This window comes from Erythrolamprus reginae, chromosome 3, assembly GCF_031021105.1.
Source record: "Erythrolamprus reginae isolate rEryReg1 chromosome 3, rEryReg1.hap1, whole genome shotgun sequence".
Taxonomy (NCBI): domain Eukaryota; kingdom Metazoa; phylum Chordata; class Lepidosauria; order Squamata; family Dipsadidae; genus Erythrolamprus; species Erythrolamprus reginae.
This window is the reverse complement of record NC_091952.1, coordinates 78,887,985-78,912,501: the sequence shown is the minus strand read 5'-3', so window position 1 is coordinate 78,912,501 and position 24,517 is coordinate 78,887,985. Positions and strand designations below refer to the sequence as shown.

The 24,517-nt window shown below is 40.8% G+C and overlaps 2 protein-coding genes across 4 annotated transcripts in view; one reads left to right on the top strand and one right to left on the bottom strand.

Annotated features, from left to right (window-relative positions):
* TMEM61 (transmembrane protein 61) overlaps nucleotides 1-4,888 on the bottom strand; it is a 37,585-nt gene extending 32,697 nt beyond the window's left edge. Inside the window, exon 1 of the mRNA XM_070745939.1 lies at nucleotides 4,747-4,888. The gene's annotated coding sequence lies outside the window, so the exon portion shown is untranslated. The remainder of the gene's footprint in view (nucleotides 1-4,746) is intronic.
* DHCR24 (24-dehydrocholesterol reductase) overlaps nucleotides 1-24,517 on the top strand; it is a 90,723-nt gene that overhangs the window by 51,766 nt on the left and 14,440 nt on the right. The window contains exon 1 of one of the 3 annotated variants that reach the window (XM_070745933.1): nucleotides 16,896-17,671. The exons of the other annotated variants lie outside the window; for them this stretch is intronic. Coding sequence (XP_070602034.1) covers nucleotides 17,441-17,671 — 231 coding nt within the window. The 5' untranslated portion in view covers nucleotides 16,896-17,440. Of the gene's footprint in view, nucleotides 1-16,895; nucleotides 17,672-24,517 lie in introns of those variants that run through there. 3 annotated transcript variants of the gene reach the window in all.

The following is a 24,517-nucleotide window of genomic DNA, read 5'->3' as shown; positions in this document are numbered from 1 at the left end:
AAAATAAATAAAATAAATAAAATAAATAAAATAAATAAAATAAATAAAATAAATAAAATAAATAAAATAAATAAAATAAATAAAATAAATAAAATAAATAAATAAAATAAATAAAATAAATAAAATAAATAAAATAAATAAAATAAATAAAATAAATAAAATAAATAAAATAAAATAAAATAAAATAAATAAAATAAATAAAATAAATACATACAATTCCTATATGGCTCCTTATCAGCTTGAGGATTTGCATCAAAGACAGTGCCATGAAGCTGCGTCCTGGGTTTTGAACAGTTCAATATTTTTATTACTGACCTGGACGAAAGAAATTGGATTGAGGAGAGCATGACCACCACTGCATGTGACATAAAGCTAGGAGGGCTAAGTTATTTATTTATTTATTCATTCATTCATTCATTCATTCATTCATTCATTCATTCATTCATTCATTCCATTTTTATGCCGCCCTTCTCCTTAGACTCAGGGCGGCTTACAACATGTTAGCAATAGCACTTTTTAACAGAGCCAGTCTATTGCCCCCACAATCGGGTCCTCATTTGACCCACCTTGGAAGGATGGAAGGCTGAGTCAACCTTGAGCCGTTGATGAGATTTGAACCGCTGACCTGCAGGTCTACAGTCAGCTTCAGTGGCCTGCAGTACAGCACTCTACCTGCTGTGCCATCCCGGCTCGGTAATGCTTCAGCAGAGTAAGTGAAGGTTCAAAATAGAACTACACTGCTCTGAATAGTAGTTTGAAACAGACAAGATGGAATTTGGGGTGGGAGGAATACAAAGTCCTGTATGTGGGGAGAAAAAAATGAAAGGCAACTACGATATGTATAGGATGGAGACCTGGATGGAGACAGGATCTAGGGGCTCTTACAGATTAGAAACCACACATGAACCAACTGTATGATGCAGCTGCTGAGAAAGATAATGCCATTTTGTGGATATTAGCAGGAGGAACACAGTACAGTATCTTGATTACAGGGCAGAACTGCCCCATATATCATTTAACCTTGGGCAGGCCCCTGGGTTAGACTGATGAGCAAACATTGGGTCCAGTTTTGGAAACTGCAATCTACAAAGGAAAGGACATCAACAAAGTATGGAGAGTTCAGATACACTTTCAGATCATGGCCATCAAGAAGGGACTGAAAAGGTTACAATAATGTAAAAAAAAACAACTTTTGTAACCTTTTGTAGTAAGAGGGAAAAATTTAGAATTTTAAGAATTGCTAATAATGTATAAAATTAACAGAAAACTTGACACGGGGAGAGATAAGACCCTCCATTGAGTGAGCAATGAGAAAAGAAAAGTTTGTATATGATTGATTTTAAGCATTGTTATTGTGTTTATAACTAAATATTGTTTTATTTCATGTTGGAGAAAAATAAAAAAAATATTATAAAAAAAAGAAGGGACTGAAAAGCAACAGTTAAAGGAACAGAGTTTGTTTGGCTAGTTATGGGGAAAAAAGAGATTTAGGGGAATTTCAGTAACCCTCTTCAGATATCTAAAGAGTTATCCACACAGAAGAGAGTTTGTTCTAGAAGGCAGGACTAGGGTCAATCTTTTGAAACTGCACAGAAGCAAACCCAGGTCAGAAGAGGAATTTTCCCACTGAAAAACTGTTCTAAGTCACCTTGTGAAATGAATTCATTCCTTTCCCTGAAAATCTTCAGGGGGAGACTGGATAGGCATTTACCTGAAATGCTTTCTTTCTTTCCTTCTTTCTTTCTTTCCTTCTTTCTTTCTTTCTTTATATATTATTTATATTTATTTATATTTTTATTATTTATTTATTTATTTATTTATTTATTTATTTATTATTTATTGATTGATTGATTGATTTATTGATTGATTGATTGGTTGATTTGATTTGATTTGATTTGATTTGATTTGTATGCCACCCCTCTCCGAAGACTTGGGGCGGCTAACAACAATAAAAAAGACAATGTAAACAAATCTAATATTAAAAATAATCTTTAAAACCCCAATTTAAAGAATCAATCATACATACAAGCATACCATGTATAAATTCTATAAGCCTAGGGGGAAGGGGAAAAATTTCAATTCCCCCATGCCTGACGACAGTGGTGGGTTTTAAGGAGCTTGCGAAAGGCAAGGAGGGTGGGGGAAACTCTGATATCTGGGGGGAGTTGGTTCCAGAGAGTCGGGGCCGCCACAGAGAAGGCTCTTCCCCTGGGTCCCGCCAGATGACATTGTTTAGATGACGGGACCCGGAGAAGGCCCACTCTGTGGGACCTAATTGGTCGCTGGGATTCGTGCGGCAGTGTTCAGTTCTGGAGACCTCACCTACAAAAAGATATTGACAAAATTGAACGGGTCCAAAGACGGGCTACAAGAATGGTGGAAGGTCTTAAGCATAAAACGTATCAGGAAAGACTTAATGAACTCAATCTGTATAGTCTGGAGGACAGAAGGAAAAGGGGGGACATGATCGAAACATTTAAATATATTAAAGGGTTAAATAAGGTCCAGGAGGGAAGTGTTTTTAATAGGAAAGTGAACACAAGAACAAGGGGACACAATCTGAAGTTAGTTGGGGGAAAGATCAAAAGCAACATGAGAAAATATTATTTTACTGAAAGAGTAGTAGATCCTTGGAACAAACTTCCAGCAGATGTGGTAGATAAATCCACAGTAACTGAATTTAAACATGCCTGGGATAAACATATATCCATCCTAAGATAAAATACAGAAAATAGTATAAGGGCAGACTAGATGGACCATGAGGTCTTTTTCTGCCGTCAGACTTCTATGTTTCTATGTTTCTATGTAAGGCGGTCCCGGAGATATTCTGGTCCGATGCCATGAAGGGCTTTATAGGTCATAACCAACACTTTGAATTGTGACCGGAAACTGATCGGCAACCAATGCAGACTGCGGAGTATTGGAGTAACATGGGCATATTTAGGAAAGCCCATGATAGCTCTCGCAGCTGCATTCTGCACGATCTGAAGTTTCTGAACACTTTTCAAAGGTAGCCCCACGTAGAGAGCAGATCCTTCACCCAAGCAGGGAGCCGGACTACATAATCTCTGAGATCAGTTCCAGTTGTATGATTTTATGGAAGTTTGTGCAAAATAATAATAATAATGAAGTTATTTGGGCAGCTCTGCCTGCTAAATTTTATGATACAATCTGCTCTCTCCAAAACTAGCTGTGGGGTACAGAAGATCCAAAATCACTATTGGGAGGGAGTGGAGGCAAGAACACACAACAAGTTGGCTGAACAGCTTCAGGTTGACTTGTGTGTTAGCGTTCTTTAGGATTACCACGCTGCATGCTTAACAGCATTACCCACAACCGAGCAAAAAAGACTGGTTTGAAAACTCAGCTCATCCTTATGACTCATTTTCAAAACCCTGCAAACGGGGATGCCTGAATCTAAACCAGCCTTCTATAAATAAACCCGTGGGGTAAATCTCATTCTTTGACTGTATAAAATGTAGGGGCGCAAGCAAGAGAAGGGAAGTTTTGGCTGTCCAATACACAGGGATAAATAAGGAAGAAAGGGGATATATATATATACTGCTTTTTAACTTCCTAGTTTAGCCAGCAGATCTAGAATATAGCTAGGATTCAGAACATGTTTTGATAATGCATCAGTTTTACGCAATATAATTTAGCACTGCCAGATTTCAATTCAATAAATCTGGACAACCCCTACATTAAGCATAAAACGTATCAGGAAAGACTTAATGAACTCAATCTGTATAGCCTGGAGGACAGAAGGAAAAGGGGGGACATGATCGAAACATTTAAATATGTTAAAGTGTTAAATAAGGTTCAGGAGGGAAGTGTTTTTAATAGGAAAGTGAAGTAGATCCTTGGAACAAACTTCCAGCAGACGTGGTTGGTAAATCCACGGTAACTGAATTTTAAACATGCCTGGGATAAACATATATCTATCCTAAGATAAAATACAGAAAACAGTATAAGGGCAGACTAGATGGATTATGTGGTCTTTATCTGCGGTCAGTCTTCTATGTTTCTATGTTTCTATTGTACACTGCTTAAAAAAATAAAGGGAACACTCAAATAAGATATCTTAGATCTGAATGAATGAAATATTCTCATTGAATATTTGTTCTGTACAAAGTTGATTGTGCACAACAGCAGGTGAAACTGATTGTCAATCAGTGTTGCTTCCTAAGTGGACAGTTTGATTTCACAGAAGTTTGATTTACTTGGAGTTATATTGTGTTGTTTAAGTGTTCCTTTTATTTTTTTGAGCAGTGATTATAAAAGGTCCATATCATTTCCTATCATCATCAACCTATCTCTTTTATAGACTGTTGGGGGCAATATGCTGATTCTGTAAACCGCTTAGAGAGGGCTGTAAAAGCACTCTGAAGCGGTATATAAATCTAAATACTGTTGCTATATGGCCCTTAGGAGAACCGGCGGGCTGGCTGGACCCAACTGGATCCGACCTCTTGATACAGGTAGAAGGTGAGATCCTCCCCAGTTTGGTTCAACTCTTTTTTAAAAATCGGCTTGAAAAAGGGGGGAAATGAAGGGGAAATTCCTAGCAGGCATTCTTTTCTCTTCTATGTTAAATAGCGGCAAAACGGCTTTAATTCAAGTCGGGGACACAACATACTGCACAGTTCGCGAAGTCCGTAGCGCCTTTGCAAGACCCGCTCCCGCAGAAGCGACCAACCTTGTGCCTTCCCGCCCGTTTTGCGACCACCACGCCCGGAATGTACTTACGAAATCGGCCGCAGCTTCAGGGATCCCCCATCTACGTTAAATGGCGGTCCTCGCAGAACGGACGGAGCCACCCGCGGAGAGATTTCGGCGGCGACAGCGAGAAAAAGCAGACTTGCAAGCGCGGCTTTACGCCGGCTCTGCCAGTCCCTGTCCGCTAACTTTGCAAACTGCAACAGCGCCCTCTAGCGGGGAAAGAAAAGCCAGGAGGGGACATCCCGGCGCAGAAATTCTGCGCTGATGCTTCCTTGCCGAAGCCGGTTTTTAATCAGTCTTTCCCAACGCTGGCAATTTTTAAGTTGTATGGACTTCAACTCCCAGAATTCCCCCAGTCACCAGGAGAGCTCTGGAAATTGGAAGTCTGCGCATCTTTAAACGTTGCTATTTAAAGAATAGAATAGAATAGAATTTTATTGGACACACAAGGAATTGTCTTGGTGCATATGCTCTCAGCGTACATAAAAGAAAAAGATACATTTGTTAAGATTCATGTGGTACCACACTTAATGATTGTCATAGGGTTCAAATAAGCAATGAAGAAACAATCAATATTAATAAAAATCTTAGGATACAAGCAACAAGTTACAGTCATACAGTCCTAAGTGGGAGGAAAAGGATGATAGGAATGATGAGGAAAAAATAGTAGAACTAGATGTGCAGACTTAGTAAAAAGTCTGACAGTGTTGAGGGAATTATTTGTTTAGTAGAATGATGGAGTTCGGGAAAAAACTGTTCTTGTGTCTAGTTGTCTTGGTGTGCAGTGCTCTATGGCGACGTTTTGAGGGTAGGAGTTGAAAGTTTATGTCCAGGATGCGAAGGGTCAGTAAATATCTTCACTGCCCTCTTTTTGACTCCTGCAGTATACAGGTACTCAATGGAAGGCAGGTTGGCAGCAATTGTTTTTTCTGCAGTTCTGAAATAAATCAATTCTGGATTTAAAGGAGGGAGAAAGCAGAGAGGGAACGGAGCGCTACATTTCAGTATATGGAAGTGGGGTAGACATCTGAGTAGCACCCTCTAATGTTAGAGAAAGCCTGGTGTGAAGACTAGGATGGTTTTTAGAAAGGGTGCCTGTCTCTTTAAGAGAAAAGCGCAAAGCATCTCAATAGTTAAAAGCAACTTATTACAACTCTTTTCTGCAGCCACAAAAAGATATGGATGGTTATTTTATGGGTTTTAAATTGTTCTTTTATATTGTTTTTAGATGTCGTACACCACCCAGAGTCCGGAAGGAGTTGGGCAGCCTATAAATTAGATTAATAAAATAAAAATAAATTAATAGTCTTTAGGATGGGGGAGGGGGAGAACTTCAATGACATTTGGAGTTTTTAAAAATTAGTTTTATTATTATTATTTAATTAAATCTATAGGCCGCCCTTTTCCAATTAGACTCAGGGTGGCATACAACAATAAAAAAATACAATAATAAAAATGCAGTTTAAAACCCCGGTATAAATATTCATACATCTGTCATTCATAGCACATTTTGAGCATATTTAAAGGTCTTTTGCTCAATATAGCTTCCACAAAAGTCATGACTTGTCCTACTTATCCATTTATTTAAAAAATAAATTAGTGTTTCTGGCAACTTTTTAAGATGTGCGGACTTTGACTCCCAGAATCCCCCAGCCAGCATGGTGGCTGGGAAATTCTGGGAGTTTAAATCCACACATCTTAAAGCTGCCAAGTTTGCCAATCAGTGAAATAAGATGCTTTAGTTGCTAAATTTAGTTGCTCAAGGTGTTCTCTTCCAATCTTGCCTTCCTTTAGCGTTTTTTTTCTGCATGTGTCACCATAATCCCAAAGAAATACCCGTTTATTATGTTAATATTTTTCACACTGTAATGCAAATCCATGCAAGAGCCAGGAGCACTTTTAACATGAATGTGATATTTGAAGTTGGTCGTTGGTTTTGTAGCATTTAATTCATTTAATTAGATGATTTATTATAAAGTCAGGTGAGGAACAGAGCCATATCACAATGGACAGAGGTTTGCCACTATTTTGAAGGAGGAGGACGGGAAAAAAACATCATGACCTACAAGGTTCCTTCCAACTCTAATTATCATTATCATCATCACCATCAAAGAGAGCGGGGAAAATATTTACTGACCCCTCACATCCTGGACACAAATTGTTTCAACTCCTACCCTCAAAACGTCGCTACAGAGCACTGCACACCAAGACTAGACACAAGAACAGTTTTTTTCCGAACGCCATCACTCTACTAAACAAATAATTCCCTTAACACTGTCAGACTTTCTACTAAATCTGCACATCTATTCTACTAGTTTTTCTCATCATTCCTTTCACCCATTTCCTCCCATGTTGACTGTATGACTGTAACTTGTTGCTTATATCCTAAGATTTTTATTAATATTGCTTCTTCATTGCTTATTTGACCCCTATGACAATCATTAAGTGTTGTACCACATGATTCTTGACAAATGTATATTTTATTTTATGTACGCTGAGAGCATATGCACCAAGACAAATTCCTTGTGTGTCCAATCACACTTGACCAATAAAATTCTATTCTATTCTATTCTATCATATTTGGATCCGAAGTCATACATTTCACATATATATGCCTGGCTTAGGACCAGGTTACTTTCGGGGCCGTCTTCTGCCTCATGAATCCCAGCGACTGGTTGTGTCACACAAAGTTGGCCTACTCTACGTCAACTAGGCAATGTCACTTGGTGGGGCCCAGGGGTAGAGCCTTCTCTGTGGAAGCCCCAGCCCTTTGGAACCTGCTCCCCCCGAGATCCGCAACGCTCCCACCCGCCTGGCCTTTTATAAGTCTTTGAAAACTCATCTCTGCCGGCAGGCTTGGGGCCGTTGAGCAGGGCTTCTCTGCTCCATCCATGAGTGTAAATAGAATGAATGTGACTGATTGTGTTTTATAATTGGGGTTTTAGATAAATTTAGACTGTTTTAACTATTGGATTTCTTATATTTTTGAATTGTCCCTGTTGTAAGCCGCCCTGGGTCTGCGGAGAAAGGCGGCATAGAAATCTAAGTAATAAATTTCAACAGCCCACCAAATTACCATTTGAAGAATCTCCAAGGAAGTCATGCAGCTATTCACATCTAGTTGTATAATATCTGACGCTAACCAAATTAATTGTTTCATCACCATTTCTGCTATGTACCGATTTGTATCATGGAGCAAAGCCCACACGGTATCATAGGCTGCATGTCTCCTAGGCCAGGCAGTCATAATTATAGACACCTTTGCCCTGCTGATTTCGTGGCTGGATAAGCAACACCAGATTAAAAAGCCACACAGTGTTTATATTCAGTTTGACTTTAATTTTGATACAGGGTTCCCAAGTTGTATATTTCCTTAGCTCAAGCCAATCTGGCATCTTTCAGAGTTCTCAGCCAAAGCAAATATTAATTATTTCTTTGTTGCTGAGAAAAAAGCCAGAATATTAAGGGAAACATAATCCAATAACAGAACTCTATTTTAAAAAATATAGTCAAGGCTATGGTTTTTCCAGTTGCAATTTATGGCTGTGAAAGTTGGACCATAAAGAAGACTGAGAGCCAAAGAATTGAGGCCTTTGAACTGTGGCACTGAAGAAGACTCCTGTGAGTCCCTTGGACTGCAAGGCGAACAAACCAGTGGTGGGTTGCTACTGGTTCGCATTGGTTTGGGTGAAGCAGTAACGGCGGCGGCAGGCTCCACCCTCCCATCCAGACATCATAAAAAATGCTCTGTGCATTTGCAGAAGCATTGTGCACACATAAAGCGCATAAGCACACCTGCACATTCCCATATCAGGAACAAAGGAAAGTGAAACCCACTACAGGAACAAACTGGTAAGTCCTAGAGATCAGCCCTGATTGCTCTTTAGAAGGCCAGATCCTGAAGATGAAATTCAAATACTTTGGCCACCTAATGAGAAGGAAGGACTCACTGAAGAAAAGCCTAATGTTTGGAAATATTGAGGGCAAAAGAAGGAGAAGGAGGATTAGGAGAAGAGGAGGAGGAGGAGGAGGAGGAGGAGGAAGAAGAAGAAGAAGAAGAAGAAGAAGAAGAAGAAGAAGAAGAAGAAATGGAGAAGGAGGTCGAAGAAGAAAAGGAGGAGGAGGAGGAGGAAGAAGATGAAGAAGAAGAAGAAGAGGAGGAGGAGGAAGAAGAAGAGAAGAAGAAATGGAGAAGGAGGAGGTCGAAGAAGAAGAAAAGGAGGAGGAGGAGGAAGAAGATGATGAAGAAGAAGAAGAGAAGAAGAAGAAATGGAGAAGGAGGAGGTCGAAGAAGAAAAGGAGGAGGAGGAGAAAAAAGAGAATGATTTGGCTGGATGGACTCGGGGATTCTGAGGACAGAAAGACCTGGGTGAATGTTGTCCATGGGGTCGCGATAAGTGGGACACACATTCACAACTAACAATAACAAAAAATTAAAAAATGCCATAAATAGAGAAGAGTGTGTTCTCAAAAGGGAAAATAACCTTCTGCTTATTTCTAATACCAAGAAAGCTGTTTCTCCTTTTATACCCTCCATGTTACTGATCCACCTGAACATTTCATAATTCAGTCATAGGGCATGATTCCATTTCTGATTTTTATAAGCAGAATCCAAGATAAAGGCCAAATACCAACCTTCATCCATGGCAGAGGCTAGATGAGGGAAGAGTGGTGGTTGAATTAGACACAGCAGTGACAAAATAGGCAGGGCTATGTGGACAAATTCTAAAATTCCAGGTTTTGGCATAGAGGAGTTCTTGGGTTTTTTACTATGACAGGGTCTCGTTGGTCTTAAAAAGCTAAATAGTATTGCATCTGGTTAATACTTAGGTTTAAGACCATCAGAAATCCCTGAGCCTTGGTGACGCAGTGGTTAGAATGCGGTATTGCAGGTCAACTCTGCCTAAAGTGGAGTTTGATCCTGAGCAGCTCAAGGTTGGAAGGGAGACTAGTATAGATTTATTTTGAGGTTGTTTTCTCTCATCAGCTAGCCATACCCTCACTGGGATTTGAACCTACATACATACCAAGCGAGGGTTCCACTTGCTGGCTGCTAGTGGTATACCCTCCGGGATTGTCGTGCATGCGTGTGTGCGTGCCCACTGGTGTGAGATTTCGCTTTTGCACATGCGCAGCAAGTGAAATGTCACGCAAGGATGCTCTGCATGCGCAGAAGCAAAAAAAATGCCAAAAATTGGCAAAATCCTGTGCGCGAGAGCATCCTTGCGTGAGATTTCGCTTGCTGAACATGCGCAGAAGCAAAATCTTGCACATCAGGGGTACAGAGATGTGTGCACATCTCAATTTACGTCATTCTGAATGGAGTGTGTCTCTGTGTTTGTGGGTGCAGCTACTTTCTACAAAACAAGCAATACAACCATGCTGGACAAATTCCCCTCCCACCAAACAGAAGTTTATTTATTTATTATTTATTCGACTTCTATGCCGCTTAGAACAACAATAAAAATACACTATAAATAGATACAAAGCAATAAAAAGAAGTCTAAAACTTAAACATTATCTAAAAGGTACTGTCTGGAGGACAGAAGGGAAAGAGGGGACACAATTGAAACATTTAAATATGTTAAAGGGTTAAATAAAGTTCACGGGGGAAGTATTTTTAATGGGAAAGTGAACACAACAACAGGGGGGGAACAACCTGAGATTAGTTGGGGAAAAGATCAAAAGCAACCTGAGAAAATATTATTTGACTGAAAGAGTAGTAGATGCTTGGAACAAACTTCCAGCAGACGTGGTTGGTAAATCCACAGTCACTGAATTGAAACATGCCTGGGATAAACATAGATCTGTCCTAAAATAAAATACAGGAAATAGTATCAGGGCAGACTAGATGAACCATGAGGCCTTTTTTCTGCTGTCAATCTTCTATGTTTCTAAAACTAAAACCCCATTAAAAAGTTATTTAAAAAGGGCAGTCACAACCATATACATGCACACCATTCATAGAGTTGGCCATCAAGGATGTAAATTTATGTCCAAAGTGTTCAGAGTTTGCTGTGCCAAGCATTCCCAAATGGCATCCCTCCACGAATCCATTGAACTGATTGCAGAATAAATGAGGCAAAAGGGAAAACCTTCAAATGAATTTCAACCTTCCCCATAGTTTTTCCAGCTGTCTTCTGGGGATTGAAAAAAGTCTTGTCCATTTCAGGGTCCTCTCTTTCATGTCTGCTGAGTGACCTTAAGGTTGGCTTAGTGGTAAGGCCGGTCAGTCAGGTTTGGAGGGGCTGCTCCACTATGGGATGTAAGAACTAGTTTAGTACAGTCATTAAAGTAAGCTGGATTAGGACTAGCGAAACTGTACACAACAGTTACTGTGAGAAACAGTGGAGCAGATTACCCTTAGACTATCCACGATTGACCTCTCCAGGTACCTAAGAGGCCAGTAAGGGGTGTGCATAAGCGCACTAGTGTGCCTCCCGTCCCCTGCCCAATTGTCTCTCCTTATCTCATTTATCTTTTCTTCCATACCTATATCTTTCCCTCTATTCCTCATTGACTTATATTATTTTATTTTTATTCTTATATCTTCTCCTCTATTCTTTCTTTGATATATTTTACTATGTGTATATTCTCTAAAACCTACTTTTTATTATTATTATTTATTAGATTTGTATGCCGCCCCTCTCCGAAGACTCGGGGCGGCTCACAACAATAATAAAAAACAATATTATAGCGAAACAAATCTAATATTAAAAAAGAAGCATATAAAACCCTATCATATTTAAAAACCAAACAACACATACATACCAAATATAAAATATAAAGAGCTTGGGGGAAAGGTATCTCAACTCCCCCATGCCTGGAGGTATAGGTGGGTCTTGAGTAGTTTACGAAAGACAAGGAGGGTGGGGGCAGTTCTAATCTCCGGGGGGGGAGTTGATTCCAGAGGGCCGGGGCTGCCACAGAGAAGGCTCTTCCCCTGGGGCCCGCCAAATGACATTGTTTACAATGTGTATTGGACAAAATAAATAAATAAATAAATAGAAATAAATAAATAGAGACGTCTATGAATAATTGTTGATTTCTTGAATACATGTGGGACATAAAGCAAAGAAATACTAACATGTGTAAGCTGTTTTGGTGCCTGGGGTGCAGTGGGGGGAAGGGGGGAGAATCAGCACTTCCAAAAGTAGTGTTGGAGAAGGAATTTCTTTAATCCTATGTTGCCATGGAAACCTTTTTATTTACAGAGTTTCATCGCTGATCTTTCTGGATAGGCTGTTATCTTCCTTAAGTTTTGTGAAGAGGAGTTTACCTTTCTTATGCCAGTTTAAGAACGATGCCAAAACTAAGGTGGATTAGGGGAAAAGGCAAACAGAATTTGGAGTTTCACAAGCCTTAAAAGAAGGGGAAGAGCTGTCTATTCTTGAGATAATATACACTGCTCAAAAAAAAAAGGGAACTCTTAAACAACTGAATATAACTCCAAGTAAATCAAACTTCTGTGAAATCAAACTGTCCACTTAGGAAGCGACATCGATTGACAACCAATTTCACATGCTGTTGTGCACATTCAGCTTTGAACAGAACAAAGAATTCAATGAAAATATTTCATTCATTCAGATCTAAGATGTGTTCTTTGAGTGTTCCCTAATTTTTTTGAGCCATGCATATTTCATCTTGTCCCACCCTTGTGCTAGTGGTAGATAAAATCAAATGCTCTTGGTTTTATCTATCTATCTATCTATCTATCTATCTATCTATCTATCTATCTATCTATCTATCTATTTTGTCCAATACACAATACATATTGAAGAGAATAGACATGAAGTATTATATATAAAGAGAAGATATAAAAATAGAGAAGATATATGAGGGAAGAAAAGATATATGAGATAAGGAGAAATAATTGGACAGGGGACAAAAGGCACACTAGTGCACTTATGTACACCCCTTACTGACCTCTTAGGAACCTGGAGAGGTCAATCGTGGATAGCAAGTTTGGAATAAATGATCTGCCCTTAAAATATCTCACGACTCAGAAAAGAGAAGTCAGTGTGACTTCATAACATGACCATTAGAATTCATTAGGATTGTCTAGGCCAGGGGTGTCAAACTCTATTTCATTGAGGGCCTCATCAGGGTTGTGTTTGACCTCAGGGGTCGGGGTGGGCGTGGCCAGCTCAACACCACTCATGTCAGGGGCGCCTTTAGCGACCTGAGCGCTCTGCCAACAAAAACAAGCTTCTGAGCTCAGTTTCTGGCTGCGACGGCCTCTTGCAAACCTCTGTGAATGAAATTAGGAGAGGAAATTGAAATGCAGTGTGTTAGAAAATTTGAGAAATGTATGAATAATGAATAAATATGATCGTTAATTGATATTATGGTAAGAAATTTGGATTCTGGGTGATTCGTAATATTGTTTATGTATTAAGAAGAAATAAGTTAAGCGAAAAAATATATAAAGAAAATATTATGGCTGAAATTGAATAGAAGGATGATATAAAATGGACCATGTATATGGAAGGATATGTAAGATGGATCTAGACCAGTGTTTCCCAACCTTAGCAACTTGAAGATATTTGGACTTCAACTCCCAGAATTCCCTAGCCAGCTGGCTGGGGAATTCTGGGAGTTGAAGTCCAAATATCTTCAAGTTGCCAAGGTTGGGAAACACTGATCTAGACAACACTCTGTTCATAAAATAGGTATGTTGGAGGGAGGGACACAAAAAATTGTAATAAAAATTGATTTTTTAAAAAAAGAATACAGGGTATTCACCTGGATTACGGGAGAAAGTATTTTAGAAAGGTTTTTAGTTTTATAAAGTAAAGAAGTTTAGTTTTATCTCCATTAGATCTTTATACTGGAACTTCTAGATGTTTTGGCAGGTGACTTCTGTGTATGTAATACTCGTACTAAATTTCTATTTTGCCACCACACAAGATATTCCACATTCCTACACGTATACAATCGCATCTACTTTAAAGTGAAACACTACTATTATCAAGGGTTAAAATATTTTCTCAAAACCAATAAAACATAAAGGTTTATCGCTTTCCAACCTTAATTTGCTGTAGAATTTGGGAGTATTTGTTGCAAAAATGAAGGTGATACGGGCCAATTTCTTTGGCAATCACAAAAGGCAGTGTTTGAAGAAATGATATCTCTTTTGTTTTATTTTTTAAAGAAAGGGGTACAGAACAATAAGGATTTGCACATCCACTTATGAGCAGACTGTCAATAGATGTACACTTTGTACAGAAAGTCCTTGACTTAAAACCACAATTGAGGCTAGAGTTCACATTGCTGAGCAAAGCGGTTATTAAGAGAGTCCAATTTTAACAACTGTTTTGGCCAATGTTGTTAAAAAGAATCACTACAGTGGTTAAATGAATAATGAGGTCATTAAGCAAAACTGCCTCCATCTTCCCCCCATTGATTTTCCTTGTTGGAAGCTGGCTGGAAAGATCACAAATGGCAATCCCTTGATAAATACACACCAGTTGCAAAGTGCCCAACTTTTGTTCACCCTATCTTGAGGATGCTGCAACAGTCAGATTTTCTGTAAAACTGTAATTTTAAACCAGGAGTTTAAAGTAAAACTGAAACTTTAAACCAGGAGTCCCCAAACCTGGCAACTTTAAGACCTGTGGAAATCCAATAACCAGTCCACAAGTCTTAAATTTGTCAAATTTGTAGACCTCTGCTACTAAACAATCATTAAACAAATGAATATTTATTTGAAAATAAGATTATACCCCTTAGACATTCACATAAACCTTTTTTCATGGAGGTGGGGGGGAAATCTTAATTTTTAACAAATAGAAATACTCATGAGAAGAGTGGCATTGTGTTAAATTTTTCCCAAAAAATTCAGTGTCTGGCAAATCATTTTGATTTTGTGGACTACTGAGAAAGTCTTGGGAAACCCCTTGGGCCACACTTTAAACCTACAGAATTCCAGGCAATGTGCCAAAAGTCAGCACCTGCCTTGAGAGGTATTCCTGCCATACTATAATTACTGTACTACTGTATCTGCTCAAGTCCTTTAAATATGGTTTGGCACAGTCTGAGCTCTGACCATTCATTCTAGGTAATATGCTGATCCATTTAGTTGTTTTGCCTAATGAATTTGCTATGTCGAAACGCTGCAAACTGCTGACTTGTTCAGCCCTGCATGTAATGTGGCAAATGCCCAGCTCCTGCAGATGGTTTGCCTCGTGCCATGACATCATGCCAGGGGACAGAAGAGACCCAGAGAGCATTCCAGGCAACGTGCCACAAATCAACGCGTGGCTTGAAACGGACCCCCATGGAGCTTGTGCCAATGCCTGGCTGCTTTTTCCCGCAAGCGTGCCAGTTGCAGTTTCAAGCTTATAGAAATGGTTGATTGCCCAGCATTATTTTCTAAACTCATTTCAGGGGGAAGAGACTGGCTATAATTAATATTAATTACCGTATTTTTCAGGGTATAAGATACACCTGAGTATAAGAGGCACCTTAGTTTTGAGGGAGGAAAATAGGGAAAAGAATCTGCTCACCAGGTATTCATCTGGCTAGCATCCTTAGTCAGCTCAGCTTCAGCACATTATTTTATCCCCTGGTTAGGGCTTTAAAAAAAACTTATTCAGAGAGAGTAAACAATGAAAGAACTTGCAAAACAGTAAGAGCTGGGAAAATCATTAGCACCTGGTTAGGGCTGGAAAGGAACATTTAGAGCAAGTAGAGCAATTAAAAAACCTAAAAAGTCAGGAAAACATTGGAAATGTTGGAAAACATTCTTGACAGAGTGTAATAATTAAAGAGCTTGCAAGCAGGTAAGGGCAGGGAACATAGAAACATAGCAGATTGACGGCAGAAAAAGACCTCATGGTCCATCTAGTCTGCCCTTATACTGTATTTTATCTTAGGATGGATATATGTTTATCCCAGGCCTGTTTTAAATCCAGTGACTGTGGATTTACCAACCACGGCTGCTGGAAGTTTGTTCCAAGCATCTACTACTCTTTCAGTAAAATATTTTCTCACCTTGCTTCTGATCTTTCCCCCAACTAACCTGATTGTGCCCCCTTGTTCTTCTGTTCACTTTCCTATTGAAAACACTTCCCTCCTGAACCTTATTTAACCCTTTAACATATTTAAATATTTCAATCATGTCACCCCTTTCCCTTCTGTCCTCCAGACTATAGACTGAGTTCGTGAAGTCTTTTCTGATACATTTTATGCTTAAGAACTTCCATTTTGTAGCCTTCTTTGGACTTGGAAAACATTCTTCACATAGAGAAGGTAAGAGCTGGGAAGATAGTTATTACCTAGTTATTGCTGGGGGAGGGGGGGGGGAAGCTTCGGAAAAAAGCTACAGAGTATAAGACACACCTAAGTTTTCAACCTCTTTTAGGGAGGAAAAAGGTGTCTTATACTTCGAAAAATGTGCACCAAGAAAATTCCTTGTGTATCCAATCATACTTGATCAATAAAATTCTATTCTATTCTATCCTAACACAGGACAGGTGATGAGCTATGTTCAGTAGTACAAATTGTGAAGAATAAGTCATCTTTTTCAGGGAGGCAGCTTTACCATGAAGAATATAATAAAGTCTGCATTTTTATTTAGCCCCCCCCCCCCCAATAAAAAAAACATATCAGCAGCATTTATGACTACTCCGAGACAGCTACGGTAAGGATCAATTCATTTCTGGTCCCTTCTCCGGAGCTAAAGTTTTAATCTGCGCTTCCAGCCAGGCGGAAAACCCCCCAAGTTTCTCTTCTCAGCTCGGGTAAAATCAGATTCGATCCTGCCACTAAAATCCTTTTGCTGGCTTTTGTGTTTGTCAACAAACATCTGCTCGTGTCGTTCTGTTGGATCTAATCCTGAAGAAACACCTGGGGGGGGGAATCTCCCCATGCTCAGAGGCTACGTTCCCTTTGGGTCTCTCACTAGGGCCTCGAGCCCTCCTTCGGTCCGTAACACGTGTTTTTGAGAATCCGTTCCCCCGACCAAACAGCCCATTCTTCGCGCTCACCCATGGCTCGCGCCTTTCCGATTGCCCGATCTCCTGGTTTGGGTCTCCCCCACTCCTCCCGCTCGTCCCTTCTACCGCCTCGACCAATCCCAGCGCTCGGCGCCTGATCCGATCCAAACGGCGCTTTTCCATTGGCTGAGCGCTACCCCTCTCCTCACCGCTCAGCCAACCCGGAGAGAGATGCGCGGGAGAGTGAGGTGGGATGTGAGGGGGGGGGGGGTTTGTCGGCGGAGGTGACTTGCCCGCGTACTAAAAGATTTAAGTGCCGGTGGGCGCGATCCGCGGGGTTCGGCGATCTGCTTGAACTAAGGGGGAGCTGGCGTCGGAGGTGCGGACCGAGAGGAAAGTAGACCGCAAGGAATAGACTTTAGCGGTTCTTGAGTGGGACGCAACGGGACGATTGGAAGTGGGCGAGGGAAGCCTCTTACTCTGACCTTTTGAATGCACTTTTGGGGGTCCTTGAGCGCCTCATATAAAGAGCGGCTACGCATTAGTAGCTAGAGAGTGAGTAGAAGTCCCCTTAAAAAGGCGCTAGTTTTGGATGACAAGACGTTGTTAGGAAGCGGCTGGAGAAAAGGTGGGGTCGGGAGGAGGAGGAGGAGGAGCGCAGGTTGTTGAAAGTCCTGCCTGTTACTCAGAGGGCAACGGGGAATCTTTGCAACCCGGTTTATTAATTAAAAGAGCCGCGGAATTGGCCAACTCCCGGAGTAGGAGAGAGAGGCTGAGTGAGGATGGGGCCCCTGCTATCTCTAGGGATCGGGCTTCTGTTCTTCTTGCTCTGGGCTCGCTATAGGGGCCTCGAGTACGTGCTGGTCCACCACCGTTGGATTTTCGTCTGCCTCTTCCTCTTGCCCCTCTCGGTCCTCTTCGACATTTACTACCAGTTCCGGGCTTGGGTTGTGCAGAAGCTGCACTGCGCTCCTCGGCAGCATGACTTGCGAGTTCTCAACATCCAGAAGCAGGTAAGACTTGGGGGAACCTAAGGGGTTAGTTGGGGGAAAGATCCAGAAGCAACCTGAGAAAATATTATTTGACTGAAAGAGTAGTAGATACTTGGAACAAACTTCCAGCAGACGTGGTTGTTAAATCCACAGTCACTGAATGTAAACTTGCCTGGGATAAACATATATCCATCCTAAGATAAAATACAGGAAATAGTATAAGGGCAGACATGAGGTCTTCTTCTGCCATCAATCTTCTTTGTTTCTATGACTCAGCCTTTCCATCCTTCCAAGGTGGGTAAAATGAGGAACCCAGATTGTTGGGGGGTCAAATAGGCTTTCTCTGTAAACCGCTCAGAAAGGGCTGCAAAGCACTGTGGAGCAGTATATAAGTCTCTATGCTATTGCTATGGCACATGCTGATCCACCAAGGCTTGCCAGACATCTGAGGCCAGAAGGACATTCGTAGCAGAAGAGAAAGCCAGAGCTGCAAAATGCTGCGACAAGGGTGCCCACGCATGTCTGCCCGACATGTGGCAGAACATTTCGTGCCCGTATGAGTCCTTACCAGCCACTTGCGGACACATTGTGTACAGCCCGCAACCTGTTAGATGTCAAGGTCCTCCTTGAACATGATGGATGGACATCACTTGGGGTGTGGTGGGAAAGTTTAGGGGGGTGTTTCATATCCCGAATGCAAAGGGGGTCATTTGTCCAGCATACTTAATGCGCTCGAGGGTGTTTCTGAAGGGCTTTCCGATTAGATAGGAAAATATACTGCAAACGTGACTTCACAAGAGTTCCTCTTGCAGTTCCAAAATTGCATTTGTCTGGCTCGCTTGAACTAATACAGCTGCCTGATGGGAATTATTTTCCTTTTTTACGGGGTTCCTTTATTTTGATTTTAACTGATCAACATTGGAGAGGGGGCGGACACTTGTTGATAAGGAAGAAAATCATTAAGGTGGGCTTGACTTTTATTGTCTATGCTGTGCTGTTTCCACCCCCACCCTGCCAGCACTTTTAGCAATGCGGTGCGTGAGTTGCAAGAATAGGGAAAGATGCTTGAAGCCGATGCCAATTGGCATAGTTCCTTGTTTTGTACTCTGTTGCCTAAGCCAAATGTATTTTCTTCCTGATATTAGTCAGCCTGGCAAATTGTACAATCCAGCCCAACTTTTTGCGGGTGTATGTGGGTGGGAATATAGTAGTTGGTGGAAACTGCAGGGAATAGAGGGAATACTTTGTGTGGGACTGATATGGAGGATGGGGGGGGGGGAGTCTTTGTAGTTCTTGCAATAAAAACATGCTTTCCTTGCAAGCCCACTCACTTGACTATGCTTTGGTGCATTCACCTGCATGGAGTTTCAGGTTGCCTATGGCTACCGGGCTAAGTGTATCCATGAGAAAACAGGCAGGTAAAGAGGAAATTGATCTATGCAGTGTTTCCACTCATTAGTCGTGCCTGGCGTTATTTTCTGTAATGCCTTGACGGAAATAGTAATGTGACATTTTCATTTATAGCAGCATTCAGCCCTGCTTCTTTCTCTTCAATTAGTATTCTAGGATTGCAGGATTGATTATTAATTATTGATTATTAATTATGAAATAATTATTGGTTATTAATTATTGATTATTAATTATGAAGTCTCTTCTGAAAAGAGCAGCTGCAGGGACCTTCACCAGTGGGGTCTCATGGTGTTTAAGGGCTCTTTTTAAAGAGGCCAAAGACTGGATTTGGGATTTTCTGTATGCAAAACGTGGACTCCACCATCTGTAGGAACTCTGTTACTTTCAGACTACTAAATAAGGATGCTAAGTTCAAATCTATTCACAGGCTAATACAATACTGCAGTCTATTGAACATGCCAGCAATTTTAATTTTAGAGTTTCAATGCCTTACAGATTGTTCACTAAGATTTATATATGTATATACAGTATATGCAGGAAATATAATTATATGTGATACCTTTATCATTAAGCTAAATAGAAAAGTATGCGCTATCATTTCTTTAGGCTTAAGAATGCAATTTGCAGGCTTGCGTGCAGGAGCAGATAATTACTTCAGAGTGGCCTTTCATGTCATATACTGACATCACATGTCTCTGACATGTAATGGCATGAAATGTTATCTGCATGTTCTTGATAATTACCATATTACATGCAGTGCTTTTGCTGCGGTTGGCAAAGCAAAACCAGATCAATTGTTTTATCTAGAAATGAATGCGCAAAGAAAGCTAGGAGATTCCTCATATTAATAGGACATTAAGTTTAAAAGGTTCAAGCGTTATTGCAAATGCAATAAATGGATAGAGTGCTAAAAGTTTTAGATTGGAAAAGATTGGTTTATACAGTAGTACCTCTACCTAAGAACTCCTCTACTTAAGAACTTTTCTAGATAAGAACCGGGTGTTCAAGATTTTTTTGCCTCTTCTTAAGAACCATTTTCTACTTAAGAACCCAAGCCCGGGGGAAAATTCCCAGGAAATTTGAGAGCGGCACGAAGGCCCGACCAGTTTTCTACCATTCTCCCTTTAATCCTGGCTATCTCGGGCTTTTCTGCTCTGCCAGAGGAGCCTTTTGGTGGCGCTTAAGGAGGCTTTGGCAGTCCAGAGCGAACAAAGCATTTTCCTTTCTCTGGGTGCTTGGAGAGAGAATAAACTTCTGCCAGCGCCCAGAGAAAAGAAAAGCTCCCTTCGCTCTGGGCAGTCCTTCTTTTTTTAAAAAAAGCCTTAAAGTTTTGGATTTTTCCCCATCACTATTGTACAACATACCATTGCTGGAGTTCTCAAAACATTGTCTTAGGATAGAAACAATTTCAAACAACTAGGGTGCCACAGGCTAACTGGGTTCCTGGGAATGCTGTGAATCATTAAATAAAGTTAATTTAACAAATGTTTATGGGTATGTATCCAATTGCTGAAACATTTTGAGATTGGAAGTCCTTTTGTACATCTCTCTTGGATATGTGCCATTAATTGGCTGGGCTACTTCAGACCCATCCCAGAGATTATAATTTAGCAGAGTTTGTCAGATTGTTTGAAGTGGAAGGCTGAAATGTAGCACTGTGGTCCAAATGAGCTTTTAAACTTAATCAACTTGGCAGCAGAGAGCAGATAACTTACAGAGAGGGAGAATGGCAGTGTATGAAACAAGAACTGGATTTTGAGTCAGGTTGGAAGCACAGGTGTTGGTATTCTGAGTAAGCTGTTTCACTGCAGCAGGTAAACCCTCCTGTTCTTCTGCCTCCTATAATATTAGACAACACAGTATCAACAGAGAATTTCAAGTTTATTTATTTATTTATTATTATTATTATTTTTATTGGATTTGTATGTTGCCCCTCTCCGCGGCTAACAACAGTGATAAAAACAATATGTAGCAATCCAATAATAAAACAACTAAAAAACCCTTATTATAAAAACCAGACATACATACAGACATACCATGCATAAACTGTAGAGGCCCAGGGGGAAAGAATATCTCAATTCCCCCATGCCTGATGGCAGAGGTGGGTTTTAAGGAGCTTAAGAAAGGCGAGGAGGGTGGGGGCAATTCTGATCTCTGGGGGGAGTTGGTTCCAGAGGGCCAGGGCCGCCACAGAGAAGGCTCTTCCCCTGGATCCCGCCGGACGACATTGTTTAGTTGACGGGACCCGGAGAAGGCCCACTCTGTGGGACCTAATCGGTCGCTGGGATTCGTGCGGCAGAAGGCGGTCCCGGAGATAATCTGGTCCGGTGCCATGAAGGGCTTTATAGGTCATAACCAACACTTTGAATTGTGACCGGAAACTGATCGGCAAAGTTTCTGGGTTCTACATTCTTCCAGGACTTGAAATGGACACATGATATTAAAATCACTATTAAAAATACGCAACAAACAAAGCATGTTCTTCCAGCAGTCAATTCAGAAAGTTCTGGCTGTACAAGGAGCTGCAGAAATTCTGGAGTCTGTCATTTTTATCTCTGTAACCATCTGATTTGGTACAGCAACTGAACAAGACAGGTACAGACTTCAGCAGATAGTCAGGACTGCAGAAAAAACAATTGCTACCAGCCTGTCTTCCACTCAGGACCTGTATACTGCACAAGTCAGAAAGAGGGCTGAGAAACTATCTACAAACCCTTCACATTCTGGAAAGAAACTGGTTCAAATCCCCTCCGCGGGACGTTGCTACAGGGCATTGCATGTCAAAACAACTAGATGCAGATGTAGTTTTTCCCCCATGCTCTCACTCTGCTAAACAATTCCCACAGCACTATCTCATCTCTAAGGATATTTACCCATGAAATGCTATATTATTATCCTTCTCATCTTTGATATCTTATCAGTCAGGCTATTTTCCAAGGCACTAGAACAGTGATGGCGAACCTATGGCATGGGTACCACAGGTGGTACGCAGAACCATATCTGCTGGCACGCGAGCCATTGCCCTAGCTCAGCTCCAATGTGCAATGTCTCCCCAGATTTTTGGGGGGGAAAGATTAGAAGTAACGTGAGAAAATATTATTTTACTGAAAGAGTAGTAGATGCTTGGAACAAACTTCCAACAGATGTGGTTGGTAAATCCACAGTATTGAATTTAAACATGCCTGGGATAAACATATATCCATCCTAAAATAAAATACAGTGATGCCTCATCTTACAAACGCCTCGTCATACAAACTTTTCGAGATACAAACCCGGGGTTTAAGATTTTTTTGCCTCTTCTTACAAACTATTTTCACCTTACAAACCCACCGCCACTGCTGGGATGCCCCGCCTCTGGACTTCCATTGCCAGCGAAGCACCCGTTTTTGCGCTGCTGGGATTCCCCTGAGGCTCCCCTCCATGGGAAACCCCACCTCCGGACTTCCGTGTTTTTGTGGTGCTGCAGGGGAATCCCAGCAGGGATATCCCAGCAGCGCAAAAACTGGCGCTTCCCTAGCAACGGAAGTCCGGAGGTGGGGTTTCCCAGCGAGGGAAGCCTCAGTGAAATCGCAGCATCGCAAAAACACAAAGGTCCGGAGGTGGGGTTTCAAGGACTTCGGTGTTTTTGCGATGCTGCGATTTCACTGATGCTCCCTTCGCTGGGAAACCCCACCTCCTGACTTCCGTTGCCAGCGAAGCGCTCGTTTTTGCGATCGAACCTCAGGGGAATCCCAGCCGCGCAAAAACGGGCGCTTCGGCTGGCAAAAGGGGTGAATTTTGGGCTTGCACGCATTCATCGCTTTTCCATTGATTCCTATGGGAAACATTGTTTCGTCTTACAAACTTTTCACTTTAAGAACCTCATCCCGGAACCAATTAAGTTTGTAAGACAAGGTATCACTGTATAAGAAATAGTATAAGGGCAGACTAGATGGTCCATGAGGTCTTTTTCTGCCGTCAATCTTCTATCTTTCTATGTTTTTTTCAGGGAGGGGAAAACAAATGATAACAAAAGACATTTCTTTGTCCATTCTTTATTCAGAATTGTATGGCACATGAGTTCACATGGACCTCAAAAACAAACAAAAGAGAAAAGACAAAAGTTGGTTCGTATAAGGCACTTCACTACACAAAAAATTATCAGCCATCACAACCAGGGTGGGGGAAAGTGAAAGAACGAGCTGCTCCGAAGAAAGAAAAAAAGGCAAAATTGTGAGCAAGACAATGCAATTACACTTTTGGTGTTAGGCATCTGCTAGAGAGCCTGTTCATTAACTAAAGAAGAAAATTATAGCTTATGATATGGTAAAGCTTTAAATTTAAGTTTAGGAATTACCTGTCATACCAAACAATGTCAATAATGTCATACCAAACAAAACATTGATTTTCAGTGCTTTTCCTCCCCCTTTGGACACTCTATATGAGTGAAGCCCATCTATGGAAATCTGCTGTTATTTCTAATAACTATTTATTTATTATTCAGTTTATTGTTTCTTGGTCCTCCGTAAGAATCACTGTTATTTAAAATGTGTGATAATTCAACAATATTGAAAGTTAATGTGGAACAAATTTATATTAATTATACCTTGGCACTGACATAAGATTGTATTCAGTGATGGGCTGCCAAATGTTTTACTGCTGCGCTGTGGGCGTGGCTTATTTTGTGGGTGTGGCTTGGTCATGCGACCGGGCAGGAGTGGCATGCTGGCCATGTGACCAGGTGGGAGTGGCTTGACAATCATGTGACCAGGGGTGGGAGCGGCTTGCAGACCAGGATAAGTTTTCAAATAGGTGCTTGGACTCTTTTTCAGTTAAGTCACATTATTTGAATAGCCACGAAAAGGACGAATGATAAACAACATTATTTGTTGAGGAGCACAGTAACATTTTATGACTTTGCACTGAACCCACAAGGTTCAGTATGATAACAGATTAGGCAAATAGCTCAATTTTCTTTAAGTGCTATAAAAATTCAGTTCTAGATAATGATTAAAACGATTAAAGCGTTTATGGGTAAAAACATACTACTGTATTTAATTATTTCCTATTTTTAAAAGTAATTATGGATCATACTAAGGTACTAGAGAAGGAAGGACAATTTTAAAAATCTGTTAAGTATTCAATAAATAGTGCATAAACTTACTACCCTCACTGTGTGTCCCCCACCCCTCGTGGGGCAGCAGACCATTACTGATTGTAGTGCTTTGGGCTCCCTTAGCTCTTAATCTGGTCTTTATTTATAGCTAATAAACCATGCAGTCCTGTTTACCTAATAAACAATGCATGTTTAGTTGGCATTCACCTAACATGTTTCTTCTGAAAACTATGCAGGGTGCATAGTAAGGATGCAGTCTGAACTAAGTTTCTTATTTGCAAACTATTTGTTAACAACTAACATTGGGAGTAATTTTCTTAATAATATGTGAGGTCAGTTGTCAGTTTAAAGCAGTGTTTCCC